General features: G+C 42.2%; 1 protein-coding gene across 10 annotated transcripts in view; it reads left to right on the forward strand.

Moving 5' to 3' along the window:
* The window catches only part of chl1b (cell adhesion molecule L1-like b), a 687190-nt gene that overhangs the window by 162553 nt on the left and 507767 nt on the right, over window positions 1-16870 (forward strand). For all 10 annotated transcript variants that reach the window (XM_069936961.1, XM_069936960.1, XM_069936966.1 and 7 more), the window contains 3 exons: window positions 1219-1412; window positions 8369-8491; window positions 10191-10361. In XM_069936961.1, coding sequence (XP_069793062.1) covers window positions 1219-1412; window positions 8369-8491; window positions 10191-10361 — 488 coding nt within the window. The remainder of the gene's footprint in view (window positions 1-1218; window positions 1413-8368; window positions 8492-10190; window positions 10362-16870) is intronic.

Raw genomic sequence — 16870 nt, forward strand, 5'->3', positions numbered from 1 at the left:
CAAGAGCTTTGAAGAGTGCTCGAGAGACTTCATTAATGGATTGTTGTTTACAAAAGGCAACAGATGAAAGATCTTGTTGGAGCCACAGATTATCTTGAATAGAAATTGTTGTTCTTAGAGGGTCATGTGATTTTGCAAGCAGAGAATGTCAAAAAGGTTTTCAGTGAGGGAGTGAGAGATAGGCAGAGACACAGAGATCACTTGTACAGTGTTACAGCCAGCAGAAGTGGCTGGGACTGGAACAGGACAAGCTGGAAAGCTTGTGGAGAGACCCTGGTCAAAGCCTTTGTGGTTCATAAAAGAGGAGAGGGTTGCTGTCTAATATTTCATTTGCAATAAGGGAAACAAAAAGGCATTCTCTGCTGACCTGAAAGAAAGAGGTTATCATCTGGAGAACCCTGAAGGGGCAAGTTTTGTCAGCAAGACACTGAAATGACTGATGGAAGTACATCAGTTGTGGATAACCTGGCACAACAAATCTCTCTCTGAAAACCGACAAAAACCTTCCATTTACCTTTCAAGCACCAAAGTAAACTTTATAAATTTTAAATTCTGTGCACAGTATAAGAATTGTCTGCAACCAGTGAACTTGGAGGAATGAGAAATAAGATTGGACTGTGAACCAAATTACATTTCTGAACTTACACACACATTCTATACATGTGCGCGTAGAATTAGAAGGGGGTTAAGTTAGGTTAAGTAAGTCAATAGTGATAAGTTAAAGTGTGATTCTATTTTCATGTTTAAAGATATTTAAGCATAACTTTTGTTTGAGTGACCATTTGCTGCTGGGTTATGGGGTCCTCTGGGCTCGTAACAAGTGACACTATGCTTCTCCTCCTCCTTGATGTACGTTATCTATTGATTATTATAAATTTGCCCTGCTTGTACAGTGAGGACATAAAATTCTACAAACATTTTTATCTTTATTCTTTGGCTGCATTATTTTTATGTCATTTAATTCAAATAAATTTCCATTGTACATTTGCTCTGTATTTTTAGTTCAAATGAATATTGAGTTATGCAGTTTGAGTGTACCTTTATTTCTGCCATTTTGAGTTTGTGATGCATATCCAGTTTAATGTATGCAAAAACCCAAGACCATGCTGAGATCTTACCATGTGGCCAATCTGATCTGAATTTTAAATCTCAATGTGTAATCTGTGAAGAGAGTAAACAAATGAAAAGTGAGTAAATTCTTCCTTGATTGCATCCTAGTTTTCGATGGACCAAGGATGGAAAAGAATATAATCCATCACAGGACCCCAGAGTGATATCATCTTTAAACTCAGGGACATTTACAATTAAAAATAACAATGGGAATTTGAAGGCTTTTCAGGGAAAATATCGTTGCTATGCCAGCAATGAACTGGGGACAGCAGTATCTGAGGACATTGTTTTCACAACTGCAAGTAAGTTCTTCATGCTTTTAATTTTTGGTTTTGTTTCATAGAAAATTTAGAGTTAACACAATTATTTTTGAATTTATTATGAAAGAGGGATGTATGCTTCATTTAACATTATTCAAAATTAGCAGACAATAAATGAGTAACCTTAAGACCAAAGCAGCTCCAAAATCGCACAGCAAGCAACAGAACCTGGAAAGTAAATCAATAAATTACTGTCAACACATTCGTAGAGCAGTGAAGAGGGTCCTGCAGCCCATTGCACCCATCTTTTAGTTGGGATGGTCATTACTTTTCCAGAACACTTGCAGTGATGGAAAAGCCATTGTGTCTCATTATTTGCCTTGAAGCATGCAGTATCTACCAATAGTTCAGCTTTGGACCAATATGAATCAGTCATTGCAGAAATTTCCTTGAAAAAAATCTATAACACTGATTTGCATATGACCACATTCAAACCAGGAAATTATAATGAGTTGCATAAAAGGGCTGGAGAAACTCAGCACATCATGCACCATCCATAGGAAATAAAAGACAATCAACATTTTGTGTCTGAGCCTTTCGTCAGGAGAAACAAAAATCAGGTAGACATCTGAATAAAAAGGTGTGGTGGGGGTGGGATGGTAGGGAGGGGAGGGAACACAGGCTAACAAGTAAGAAGTAGATTCAACTAGGACGGTAGAAGAGAAAGAAGTGATAGGGGACGAGGCCAGAGGAAAGCTAGCTCTCTGATAGAAGAGAGGGAAGGGGATGGGGTTCTCAAGGATGGGAGATGGAGGATTGAGGGAAAGACAGAGATTGGGGGTTGGTGTTAATGAAATTTGGAGGTCGATATCAATTCCATCTGGCTGGAGACTGCCAAGATGGAATCTAAGATATTGTTCCTTAGCTTGGCATTGCATGTTAGTGTGGCAATGCTGTGTGAATTGAAGTGGTTTGCCACTGGAAAATAAAATGAAATATACATGATATACATCAACCTTTGGCTGCCATAAAGGCAAACAAAGAGTTTCCATTAGCATTGTGCAATGCCCCCAAAAATAAGAGAAAGAGAAGCAAAAAAGAGTCCCTTCAGAGTGACCTGGATTTGCCTCCAGTGCTTCAGAAGCTACTGCAGCCTCAGGCTCCTGTTCAATCTATCGGCAACCCAGGTCCAAACCTCCAATATGATCAGGAGGCTTTCAGCGCCCAAGGTCTTTTGGGAGTTTTTCTTGCCCTCAGCACCCTTCCAAAACCTAGTTTTGTTACCTATTTCCCATGACCCAGTCTCCAGCAGTCTGTCGGCTGGTGTGAATGCTTATGTCCACAAAACATCAACAGCCCACAGCCTGTGATGGAGAGAATATGATGTGCCCCAGATGTAGGTGAGTAAGGACTGGATCAAGGGGACAAAATTTAGTTTGGATATAATGATGCCACTTCAGTAGGGCAGGAGCACATGAAAACAATGTGTTGACCAGGGCAGTTAGGTTTGTGGATCTTGGTTGGAAGGTGGAATTGAGAAGAGCAGGGTTAGGGAACATTGAGATTTGAAGGTGTGGAAGAAAGATTACCAGGTTTTGAAGTCAGTGTGTGAGATGGTGGCCTGATATTTCTTGGTGGGGTCCTGGTCAAGGGGTAAGCAATAAGAAGTGTCTGAAACCTCTAGTCAGTCCTCAGAAATGTGGAGGTCAGTGCACCAGACTACAACGGCACCACCCTTGGCTTGATCACTAGGTTAGGATCAGTGCAGGGACAAAGGAGGGTAGTGTGTTCTGAGGGGGTGAGATTGGAATAGGTGAGTTGAGTGGTGAAGTCGAGACAGTTGATTTCTCTGCAGCAGTTGAACGAGAAAAATCAAGGCAGGCAGAAGGCCAGAATGAGCTGTCCAAGAGGAGGAAAAAGGATTCAGGCAGGAGAAAGGGTCCTCAATGGAGTGGAGGGGGGGGTGGGTGTTGGAGAATCCTATTAAAAGAAGTAGGTTCAGTGACAGAGACGGCAGAAGAAGAGTTCAGCTTTGTGGGTGTTGTGTGTCAGGTGAAGAAGTTCATGCCTCTATTAGGACTATGTTTCCCTCATGTTTCCTCCCCAAGTTTACAGCTTTGATACAAACATTTAATTGATTGAGAGTGCTCTATAAGAAGAAACATGAGTGGGACATTTATAATTTTGTTTGTAATTTAAAAGGCAATACAAACTCGATTCTGCTTGAAATTTCATACTGGGCATCAGTTAGGCCTGACCAATATATTGTTGAATATCAGTGGAAGCTCCGGTGAACCATCTGGGAGCATTACAAGTCAAATGTTGAATTGTTTTTCTGTTGATGGCACTATAATTTGTGCCAGCAGGTGTTCAGCAGCCTGTTAAAGTTGTAACCAAACCATCTTCTTTGGCTTGGCTTCGCGGACGAAGATTTATGGAGGGGGTAAAAAAGTCCACGTCAGCTGCAGGCTCGTTTGTGGCTGACAAGTCCGATGCGGGACAGGCAGACACGATTGCAGCGGTTGCAGGGGAAAATTGGTTGGTTGGGGTTGGGTGTTGGGTTTTTCCTCCTTTGCCTTTTGTCAGTGAGGTGGGCTCTGCGGTCTTCTTCAAAGGAGGTTGCTGCCCGCCGAACTGTGAGGCGCCAAGATGCACGGTTTGAGGCGTTATCAGCCCACTGGCGGTGGTCAATGTGGCAGGCACCAAGAGATTTCTTTAGGCAGTCCTTGTACCTTTTCTTTGGTGCACCTCTGTCACGGTGGCCAGTGGAGAGCTCACCACATAACACGATCTTGGGAAGGCGATGGTCCTCCATTCTGGAGACGTGACCCATCCAGCGCAGCTGGATCTTCAGCAGCGTGGACTCGATGCTGTCGACCTCTGCCATCTCGAGTACTTCGACGTTAGGGATGTAAGCGCTCCAATGGATGTTGAGGATGGAGCGGAGACAACGCTGGTGGAAGCGTTCTAGGAGCCGTAGGTGGTGCCGCGTTCATATAAGCATGTTTATGCAGAGGTCCTTATGTGGCCTCATTGGCATCATGGCACTGGAATTAGTATGTGTTAAGAATCCTTTATAATAAATGAATGCTAGCATTATATAAAGTTATAGAATGATCAGGTCCAACTGGTGCATCCATTTTTCTGTTGATAATAACATGTCATTGATCCATGTGATAAAGTTAGTCTTAATTATTGAAACTACAAATTCACTTTGAGGCATTGTTGATGATTTTGTGCAAGGCAATGGTATTTAAGTATCTCTGCTGGTGGTGGGGTGGGGGGGGGGTGGCGGAAAGGGTAGGGTAACAGCTTTCAAAATAATCCTGGAGTTAAATTTTTGATTTACTATTTCGCTTAACTTTCAAGACTGGGCAGTGGTGGAGATGGAGATGGATGAATCTAATAACTGGCTTCACCAAAGAGCAAACATCAGACATAATGGATTGAATCATCTACAAAGCAGTATTGTTCTGGGATTCTATGAATTATAAAATTTTGCTTGTAAGGGTGAATCCACAAATTTATGAAATTACAGAAAAATAAACATTAATTATCAGTTAACCATTTTTATTATTATGTCACTTCATTAAAAAATCTGCTTTGGCTTCCTGTGACTTCTCCATTACCATCCAAGAGAGCAGATGGCATCTCTTGCCACTCCCCCCCAAAAAAAAGACCTTTGCAGATGTATGATAATTTGCAAGTTTCTTCCTTTCCAATTCCCATCTCCCAGCAGTGAATGAAAGAGCTAATCTCGACTTGCTGGTAAAACTGTTTTGCAATTCACCAAAATGCAAGTGAGATATTAAAACATGAAACAGTTTTTGATTCATGGCTCTGTGGCTGTCAGATCTTAGAAAGGGATGTTGCAGGGGAGCATCATTTTCCCCAAACTGGTCTCAGATTAATTGCAAAAAATTTTTAAAAAAGGATAGAAGCTATCTCAATCAATAGAGCCTGTAATGTTATGAAGGGGAACTGGGTAATGATGATGTTATTGCAGATTAAATTGTTGAAATAGGGTTACTCACAGCATTTAATAAATGTCCAGAACACCATGAGAATGGCTTGGCTGCAGAAGGGCATGGGCCAAGTGCTGTGAGATGGGATTAGAACAACTTGCTTTTCACTGTTTGGCCAAGATACAATGGGCTAAATGGCCCATTTTCATGAAAAGTACCTCTGATTAAGTCTACTATAAGACAGCAAAGTAGTTCAGCAGTCCTCATTTTCTCCAGCCGGGGTTTATAGAAAATGCTGCTCTTACATGGACTGCTTACAGAGTCATCATTGATGCAGTCTTTTCTTCCTGAAACCTCATGTGACTTTGTGAAATCCCAATCACAAGATCTCACTGTAACATGACTGATTATACTCAGAGACATATGAGGAGTACAAATATGCTTTTAAGAGCTTATACTCAATGGCCTGTAGATACAATAGTCCTCAGGTGAATCTGAGGTAAGGTGGGAAAGCCAGGGTTTATATTGGGCTAAGTCAGGGTGGAGCCAAGGGAGGAGCCAGCCATCAGAACAATACACAGGCAGTGAATTCCAGTTCACTGCACTCACACAAACAGTGCCCTCCATAATGCCTGGGACAAAAGCATGTTTATTTCCCTTTATTTGCCCCTGTGCTCAGTTTTTAATTTTTAATCAAACAATTCATGTGATTAAAGTGCACATTCCAGATTTTATTCATGGTCATTTCTATTCATTTTGGTTTGACCGTGAAGAAATTACTGCACTTTTTATACATAGTTCCCCCATTTCAGGATATCATAAAATTTGGAATATTTAGCTTCACAGATGTTTGTGAGTACTCAGGTACGTTTATTTGCTTCATTGGTGCAGCTATAAATGAGCTAGGCTTGCTTCCAAGCTTTTGATCACCTTTAGAGTCTGTAGTTGCCATTTTTCAACATGAGGCCCAGAGTTGTGCCAGTGAAAGTCAAAGAAGCCATTATGAGGCTGAAAAACAAGAATAAAACATGAAGAGACATCACCAAAATGTTAGGATTACCAAAATCGACAGATTACTTCCAATCTTTGACACGAGAGCTTGAAGGAGGCACAAGAAAGCATTTGGAAGGGTATGGGGAGAGAGTCTGCCAGCTGTGCACTGTTGCAGAGAACCAGATCAGACATAGAATCCAAATAGCCTCCTGTCACCATTCTCCAGCTCCACTGCATCACCTCCCCCATCACACCCTCCACCGTCTGGCCACCTTGCAACCTTTGTGTATTTTTAGCTTCAACCAAGACTCCAGTGCTTACTTTTCCACTTGTGCTAGGTACCCACACACTCATCTCTCCTCTGCTTGCTGAAAGATTGTTGGCTTTCTGTGAGGAAAAATTTTGCCTGAGATCAATTGAAAAATACAACATTCTTCCAAGAACCCAACTGCTGGATGTGATGGGTGCTGGTGTGGGGTTACCTCCTGTCCATCTGCATGTGGTCAGGGGTAACTGGGCAAGTACAGCCAAGCCACGGTGTTTTCAAATTGCTTAAATGCACAGGAGACCCCAAATGATAAGGACTACTCACATCAAAACAAGACAAAAGAGGATTGAAGTCTTCTTTAATGTTTGCTAAAGGAATGTTGGTTTTATCTGATCATTTACTAGCAAGTTTTAAGCATCCATCATCTTCCTAATATCTTCCTCTTCAATTAGCTATTTTCCCTAAGAGTCCAATTACCACCTGTTTGTGATTCTTGTGCATTCCCCAGACACCCAATCCTACCAACCTTCCCAATCCCCACAATAATGCACTTTCCCTCCCTGCTTTCCAACTCTAATCTAATCCTCTTTTCACACTGTCTGCCTCCCTCTTTCACCACCAACACCCACATGTCATGCAGCTGATCTGACTTTCTTCACCAGATCACCTTTGATCACTCCAGATCTACATGAGTTGTCACAAGTTGTGTTTCAGTCTTACACCAGATTGAAATTTGTTGCAAATACCTTGCTGTCCCTTCCTGACCACCCCCGCCCCCCCCCCCCCCCCACAAAACCACTGACAATTCTGTACCTACCCTTCCAATCCCTTTCCATCATAATATTATTTTTCAGGCCTATGGAATTTCTGGCTTCCTGATTTACAAATTTTTCATCCTTGCTTTTAGATTTATCTGAGGGTTTGCTGCTGCATGGATCTCCAGCACTTATGTCACCATGATCTCTGTCTTCTCCAATCTTAGTCCCTTCAACAACCTCGATTTTAATTTCTCTGTTATTGGTGGCTCAACCATCAGCTACCAAGGGTCCAAATTATGGCACATCATTTCCTTTTGCCTTTGTGGAGTGGTGCAGGGCTCTTATGAAATTTGATGACTCAAGTACAAGTTGTTAATCAACCATGAGGTTACAAAGGAATCATAAGGAGTTATTTTAATGGCTTTCATTAACATTGAATCTGCCTCCTTCCTTTGTATGAATCTGAGATGCAGTGACTGGAAGAGGTTTTCTTCATAAAGAAATAGCCAAGTTGCAAATTCCAAATTAATTGCCCATTTATTCTCCAAATTATTCTGAATAGGTTTCTAAAATATATTGCTGTCTTTTGAGTGATAAATTCTGAACCTTTGAAAATATATAAATGAGCAAAATGTTCAGAGCTTTTCATCTTCAGAATTTTAACTGTTAGAACAATTCAAATGGCTCACAATAACTGCAGATAACAAGAGATTGTTGAATACCGGACATTGAACTTGTGGTATCAAACTATGTTTGAACTATCCATGCATTTTGAGGCAGTGAGCTGTAACATTCTTTGTCAAAGAGTGAATCTGTAACTTGAACAGTTTGCTATTGATTTCCATTCAACTGCAAATTTTAGATTTTTTTGTTGTTTCTGTTGAATTTCCTCCTGCTGAATCCATGACCTGGCCTCTGCTCTTCTTCCTTAGTTGATATTTGGTTTGCATCATTGGTACCGCTTAAAATTCTATTTTATGTTGAATAACAAAGAATAATAATTTCTTTTCACAGCTATCCCTAGATTCCCAAAAGAGAGCATGAAACCGATTGAGGTAGAGGAAGGGGAGCCTGTGGTCTTACCATGTAACCCTCCTAGTGGGCCACCACCATTAAATATTTATTGGATGACCAGCAGTAAGTACTGACTTTTACATATTGATAACAGATTCCAGTTGATTGTTCAGCTGAAGTGTAAAAATTCTGTCTCAAAGCCACCTGGCAATTCCAGTTTTTTCCATTTTTGGCCCTAATGGATTTTTTCCATTGTGAAATTTTCACAATTGCCATGAATTAAAAAAAAAGATAACATGTAAAAGGAAAGGTCAGAAGTCTAATTGGTTTTCATTTTGCAATCGTTCTGCAATAAAAAGATGTTATTATAAAATGACATTGAATTACTCTATTGAAGCAGTTATATGATTACAATGTAGGGGAAGGGTAAAGTCAAATTATTAATTACAAGTCAATAATGAGGACCTAAATGGAAATTAACATAATTTAATGGCAAAATGTAAGAGTTCTGAAAATATGGAACTATCTATCAGATCATCCCCATCATTTGACACCCTTTGTGCTCCATTTGGGCAGCTGTCACTCAGTAAATTGTGAAGTTGCTGGGAAATGACAGCAGCTCTTGTGCTGTCATATCTCTGCAGAAGTCCTGCCAAGGATAGAGGGCACAGATAGCTCCTGAATGTGCAAGCTGCTCTTAGCTTGGGCTTTACCACCTGCACTCCAAATCTGGATTATGATAAACGTTATTATTCATTTCTCCAAATTGCTGAAGTATAATGAAATATTTTATATCTTTAAAAGTATTCTTGTATTTAATTTTCATCCTGTAAATATGTATTTCTTTAAAAGCTGTTTATTTGATGTTGAAGTTTTAAAATGATCTTGGATGATTGTGAATATCTCTGAATGTCAAGGCCATTCGTCGTTTGGTAGCCGGACAGCTGGCTTATTCTAATCCTCATCGTGCTGCAGTGAGGGGCCTAGCCATTTAGGACAGGGACAGTGTTTACCAGCATGTCAAACTGAGAGAGGTTAATAACAAGTGTGGGCAGCTTATCAGCATGTTACATTCCCAAGGTGCACAATAGTCATTTTTAAGGTTTAATAAGTAATTACATGGATTGATTTAAAAGCTTATACATTAGCTCTTCAAACAGCATCAGTGATATATTTGTACCGTCTAATACATTTTCTCAGTGATGAGATTCCAGGGATAACACAGCAATTTGGAGAGGCAGTTGCTCAGTACAATTTCCTTCTTCTTAAAAAAAAATGATTATTTATCTTTCTGGTGTTTCTGTTCACAGCAATGTTAAGATCAAAGTAAAAACACAATGCTGGAGAAACTCAGCAGGTCAAACTGTACCTATAAATGGTGGGACTATACCAGCTCAACCTTGGTGCTTATCTGAATTGATTAGAAATTCAGCACACTGAAAGGACTGAGAAAAATTGCTTCCTTACTTCAATTTCTTTTATTATATTATTAAGTATATTTTGCTGCATTGCTGAGATGGATTACATTTCAGAAAGATCAAAGATTTAAAAAAAGAGGAGCTATTGCTTATGTTCATATCATGGACTGCATTATTTATTCATTATTTGAATGAATTGAAAAATTATGTGGACATCCTTATCATCCCAAGGGCAAAATGTGATGTACACTGGAAATCTGGAAATACTGAGCAGATCAGACAACAACTGTGGAGAGTGAAACTGGATGAATGTTTCACGTCGATAACTGCTAGTAAGGTAGAGTGAGGGAATCAATATGTTAATTAATAATTACACTTTAATGGAAGTTTACTGTCTTTTTCAGAGATGCAACGCATCCAGCAGAACAACAGAGTTTCCCAGGGACTGAATGGAGACCTTTATTTTTCAAATGTGCAGTCACCTGATAGTCGGGATGATTACAGTTGTTTCGCCCATTTTTCAAGAACAAGAACAATTGTCCAGAAAGAGCCCATCAGCCTGATTGTTAAACCCTGTAAGTTTTTATTCTAGTAGATGGACGGGAATAAGCAACAATACATGGTCGTAACGTCTCAGCATGTGTGGCAGTGGAGAAATGTGTAGCAACAAACAAGAAATAAGTACTTGATAGTGGCGTGTCACCATGGTGGGTTAATACATTAAAAGCCTTGGTGTCCACCACCTATGGGGATTGGTAGATGCTGGATAAGTGAATTTGCTGGTTGTTTGAGATTGCGTATTGGGTGATTGGCAAAGTAACCACCAGTTTAAAACTTACGTATTTTTTAACTATCTATTTTCTGCAAGTTATTTTTCTGGTAGCTTGAACTCAGGATAACGGAGAATTTAATGTACACGCAATGTCTATTACTTTTAAGAGTACATTCTTGATTAATTACATCTTATGGAACCGCTACAGTATCCCTCTTGAACACATTACTTTTCCACCATCTGTCCTTCCTCAGACGGATTGGCGCGTGGATTCAATCCCTTCCTTCCCATTGACCAGCATCATGAAAAATATCTATTTCTGGTTGAATCATTTTGGAACTTCTGGAATGCATTTCACTTCAAGTAATGTTTCTTTTCATCACCTAGACTGAGAATTCAAATCTCAATGTCAGCAAGCAGTGACTGGCTGTACTCTCCAGACCTCAGAAGAAAGATGCCAGTCAATACCATGTGTAAATGTTACTTCATGATCATTATTGTCCCAGTGCTCATCCATGTAGACAGTTGGAACTTTTTGTGCAACGCACAGTTCCAGATTACATTGGAGCAATGACCTGTTCCTGTGAATAAAGAATCAAAGAAAAAAAATGCCAGAGCTGCTGCAATGGCAACGGCTGCCACTGATGCCGACACGCAGAGAGCGGAGTGCGGAGAACATCACTCCTCCGCAGGGTTATAATGCCCAGTCCAAATACCAACAGCTCCTTACAGGCTTTAAACTGTCCGTTAAAGGAGCCGACGATGGTTTATTTTAAAATCAAGCGATCGCAAGGTCTGGACCTAAGATGGTGCCACCTGCGTTCGGCAGTTGCCTCGAGGGGGAAGCAGAGAACTGGCACAGGTTACCAGAAAATGGGGATACCCCCCCCCCCACTTGAGAAAGAGAAGCAAGGGAGAGAACCCTATGGGAGGGTGATCACAGCGGTGGACCAGTGAGGGGCTCTGTGGCTGAAGAACACACAGGCGGTGGGCCCTACGGGAGGGTGATCACAGCGGTGGACTAGTGAGGGGCTCTGTGGCTGAAGAACACACAGGCGGTGGGCTGTTGGCAACTGCAGTCAAAAGACTGAACCTCTGGCTCAAGGCTGGATGAAGAAGGAACCAGGTATCAGAACTGGGGCACTGAAGGCATAACGGAAAGTTCAACATAGAACTCAGGTTTGCCATGGTTTGGTCTGATGTCTGTGTGACTGAAGAGACTGCGGGAATGCTAGAGGCGAATCCACGGACACTCAGTGACTCTGGGGAGTCTCTCCTTTGTTTTTCCTTCTCAGGTTGCAAGAGGTGCCCGGCAATTTCTGCTGAAAGCAAATTTGGTATAATGTTGCAACTTTTTATTACATGACAATAAAAAGCATCTTGAGTCTTCAGGATTACCAAAAACACACAGCTTTGGGACAAATAACTCAAAGTTCACTCTTCTTGCTATCTGTCCCAGTACTTGGTTGAGCCTCCTCTTTCTTGATTCACAATTTCCTCTTCCACCTTGGAAAATTATTGACTGGCTCCTTCTCCAGCCTTTTCTACCCCCACTTTCAACCATCAGAGCCTGCGTTTAGGACGAGTAAATGTCGAAGTGCTGAAATGGAGATTTTAGAGGCATAATCTCTTCGGCATATTTTATGGAGTTTTGAGTCTTGTCTTTGACTTGGCTTCGCGGACGAAGATTTATGGAGGGGTAAATGTCCACGTCAGCTGCAGGCTCGTTTGTGGCTGACAAGTCCAATGCAGGACAGGCAGACACGGTTGCAGGGGAAAATTGGTGGGTTGGGGTTGGGTGTTTGGTTTTTCCTCCTTTGTCGTTTGTCAGTGAGGTGGGCTCTACGGTCTTCTTCAAAGGAGGTTGCTGCCCGCCGAACTCTGAGGCGCCAAGGTGCACGGTTTGAGGCGATATCAGCCCACTGGCGGTGGTCAATGGGGCAGGCACCAAGAGATTTCTTTAGGCAGTCCTTGTACCTCTTCTTTGGTGCACCTCTGTCACGGTGGCCAGTGGAGAGCTCGCCATATAACACGATCTTGGGAAGGCGATGGTCCTCCATTCTGCAAAGGTAAATATTTTCTCTATATTTTCAACCCTTTTGTGCAAGAGCATGTGGGCTCTCAATTTGACAACTGCTGATGGTGAAGAAAGGACATGTTAATTACTGCAGAGATTTACAAAATTCATGAGGCTGGATTCTAACCTGCTGACAGGGTAGGTGAGTGAGGGCGAGGAGACATACCAATAGATGGCCAATAGATAGTCGAATGGGGAAATGTGTGCTGGTCATTAATCCAATAACTGAATTATAACATCAGTTCCACCTTTGACCAAAAATAGTGGGGCAGTTCTCCATTCCTTCCATTCTACCAACTATAATCCATCAAATTGCATGTTCAAATTCTCTCTCCATACAGGGTGAGACAACACAACAGTTTGGACGTTTTCATCTTATGGGCTGCTGGGAACTGTTGGGACTGTAGCGGAAGCAGATTACAGCCACTTGCACAAGGTGTTGGTGAGACAAAATTTGGAAGTGCAGTTCAGGTAGCCCAGCTATGGGAAGGACATCAATGAGTTGGAAGGCGTGCAGAGGAGATTCACTCGGATGTTGTTGGATCTGGAGGAGTTGTCAGGAGAGATAGGATAGGCTGAGTTTTTATTATGTGGAGCATAGGAGGCTGAGGGGTGATTATATTGTTTATAAATTCATGAAGAGCATGGATAAAGTGAATTCTCACAGTCTATTTCCCTTGGTAGACAAGTCTAGAACTAAATGGAAAATGTTTAAGGTGGGAGGGGAGATGTATAAGGGGGCACCTTTGCATTCAGAGGATGGTCTAGATGTGGAACAAGCAGAGAAAGCTCTAGAAGTGGGTATAATTACAATGTTAAAAGGCATTTTAGACAGATGTATGGATGGGAAGGGCTTAGAAGAATATGAATCAAATGGAGGCAAACGGGACAGGCCCTGAATGCACACCTGGTCGGAACAGACAAGTGCAGCTTTAGCACATGTTCCCTGTTGCATGACTGACTTTATAAATGTGCGAATAGCTGGAAGGGGTAAATGTGACCACAGGGCGAGACTGAAGTTCAAGCTTGAACTATGGGTTGGATTGAGCATGACTACTTCCTTTAATCCTCAAGCTCATGTCCCTGTTGTTCAACATTAGCTAGTTTCTTACTACAGATGACATTTCCAATCATTAAATGGATCCATCATGAATTATTGAATCACCTCTGCTGTCGTCATAACTTTAATTATATTAGACATTTTTAACTGAATTCATTAATACCAAAGTAACTTGTTTTATATTGAGTGCTTTATATTCAAGAGTCAATAATTATTTTTGTCTCTTATTTGAAGATATTTTTAAAACTATGTCTTTCATCTCATTCTACATTTGCAGCCCAAATTAATCAGCAGAATTTTGTTCACATCATGTGTCTCTCATTTGAATATGCCACCTTCCTCTTAATTTCTCTTTGACTGATGAACTCTGCGAATCTGTTGAAACATGCAAGAGTTAAGTTTTAAACACTGTTTCTTGTATTCCACCAAATACTGCAGTGTCACCACTCCATCAGTACAATTACTGTATTTATGAAATGAGCTGGGTTACAGTTTTGGAAAGTTTGTAATTTTCTGCCCAGCCAATTAAATAATTGTTCTGAGAATCAAACACCACTACTGGGAATAATCCTTAATATTTCCCTTGGATGATGGTAATGAGACAGCATATCTTAAATTAATTATCTTCATCCTATCAGCTTTCTGTGCTGTTCAATCCCTTTTCAGCTCAACAACACATTAACTTATGCCCTCCAGGCATGCTCTCAGGAGAGGGAGAGAGAGAGAGAGAAAAAGCTTGTGACTTGAAGTGTTAATCTCCTCCTACCATGTGAGCAGAACTACCTCATGAATATGAAATGTATTGGTCCAAAAAAATACGGCTTTTAAATTTCGGTGGTGATCTTCAAAATGCTTTCCCTAGCAATGTGAATGTAGAAATTTTGATTAGTCTGATTCTGTAATTGATCAGTAAAGAAAGTGTCTGATTCAAACAACTAACATTTGGGCCAATTGTATTCAGACACTTTAATCTTGAAATAAATCAGTAAAATTTAAATCTCTCCTTGAATTCTGAGTTCCGTTGGAATGAGTTCCCATTCCAGCTGTGTCACTGCCACCAAGTAACTTTGGCAGATCCTTCCTCCAAGCCCTTTCCTTTGTTCCTGGATGTTTCATTCTGCCTGTGGCTCTAGTTTTCCACAAAAGATGCACTATATTCATTCTTTAAATGCAGAGAGCAAAAATGGAGATTTCAGAATCAAAATTTATTGTCCTGAACATGTCTCAAAATTTGTTGTTTTGTGGCAGCATTATATTGCTATAAATTATATTTAAAAATAAAAAAAAGTGAATATAAGGGAAAGGCTCTTGGTTCAATGCCCACTAAGAAATCTGATGGCAGAGGGGAAGAAGCTGTCATTGTGCCACTGGGTGTCCGTCTTCAGGCTCCTGTACCTCCTTCCCGATGGTAGCAGTGTGATGAGGACATGGGCTGGGTGATGGGAGTCCTTGAGGAGAGAGACTGCTTTCTTAAAACACCACACCTTGTCGATGTCCTCAATGGAGTGAAGACTGATGCCCATGATGGCACTTGCCAAGTTCACAAGTCTCTGTAGTCTTTTCCTGTCCTGTGCATTGGCACCTCCACACCTGACAGTGATGCAACCAGTAAGAATACTCTGTACACCTGTGAAAAATTTGCAAGAGTCAGGTCGGCTCTTTCAGGTGGCCAGAATGCCCCGATGTAAAGCTGCATATTCTGCCCCTATGCAGCTGTCGTGGTACCCACCTGAAAGAGCCGACCTGACTCTTGCAAATTTTTCACAGGTGTACAGAGTATTCTTACTGGTTGCATCACTGTCAGGTGTCAGGTGTCAGGTGTGGAGGTGCCAATGCCACGACACCTGCCCCATAAACCCCCATGCCTTCGAGGCGCACTCACCAACCCTCCTCCAGGAGGGATAATCTGCTGATTGCCGAAGTTCCCCGCCAGCCGCCTGAAAATGGCTGCTAAGGGGAGGGCTGATGGCACTATCAGCTGGCGACCCAACTCCCTGCTGCCTAACAGACCCCCGCCACGTGACCCGATAACACCCCTTCCTGCTGCCCAACAGCCCCTCTCCCCGCTGCCCCTGCCCTGACATGCCCTGCCGGCTGCCCCTGCCCCAACATCCCCTGTCGGCCACCCCTGCCCCGACATCCCCCGCCAGTTGCCCCTGCCCTGATGTACCACCGGCCTCCCCTCCCCAGTAAGACAGGGTCTGTCAGGCAGCGGGGCGGGAGGCTTCAGGCAGTGGGGAGGGGGCTGTTGGGCAGCGGGGTTGGGGCGGCTGTCGGGTAGTGGAGAGTGGAGCTTCAGGCACTGAAGAGTGGGGAGTGGAGAGTGGGCAGGGGCAACCAGCGGGGGACGTCGGGGCAGAGGCGGTCGTCGGGAGGTGGCCAGTGTGGGCTGTCACAGCCCGGCTGGCCGCTCCTGCACTGGGGCCGCTCTCTGCTGAGACGAGACGTCTCTGGAAAAACAGGCGTTTTCAGGTGGGCTGTAGCAGCCTTTTAGGGCTGCCACCTGAAAGGTGAGTCTTCAGGCTGGGATTCGCTCCTGCAGCCGCCCTCAAGGCAGAGGATGTACCTGAAAGCAGCTTTTGGTGACATACCAAATCTCCTCAATTTTGAGAGATCGTACGTACTTTGCACATTTCAAGATTTGATGTTTGCTTTCAAACATTTTGGAGGAAAATTTACATGAAAAAAACGTGTGGGTTTGGTGGGTTAATTGGCTACTGTAAAGTTCATCCAGAGTGAGACAATATGTGGAGAATTGATGAGAATGTGAGGAGAATAAAGTGGATTAATGTAGGGTTGTGTAAGTGGGTGGATGGATTTAGTGGGTTAAATAGTCTTTTTCTAAGCTGAATAATTCTATCATAATCCTAACAGCTTTTACTGGCATTTGTGTGTGGCCAATTTAATTTATCAGCTCAGAAATCAACTGGTCTACTTACATTTGACATTTAAACCCTCTACCCTCTTGACTTGAAACTCCTCATTGTCATTAGAGGTTGTTTTAAATTTCTGTTTGGAAATTGGACAATCTTCAGTAATGAAACATTAGGCTTCTTCAGGTGCATTCTCCGCTAAGAATGCACCTGCAGAAGTGGATGTAGACCTGTGAATTGCTGTTCAGGTGGCAGCGCTGAAAGCGCAGCATTGGCCATCTGAAACGGGCAGCTACACGGGA

This window comes from Narcine bancroftii, chromosome 5 (genome assembly GCF_036971445.1).
Source record: "Narcine bancroftii isolate sNarBan1 chromosome 5, sNarBan1.hap1, whole genome shotgun sequence".
Taxonomy (NCBI): domain Eukaryota; kingdom Metazoa; phylum Chordata; class Chondrichthyes; order Torpediniformes; family Narcinidae; genus Narcine; species Narcine bancroftii.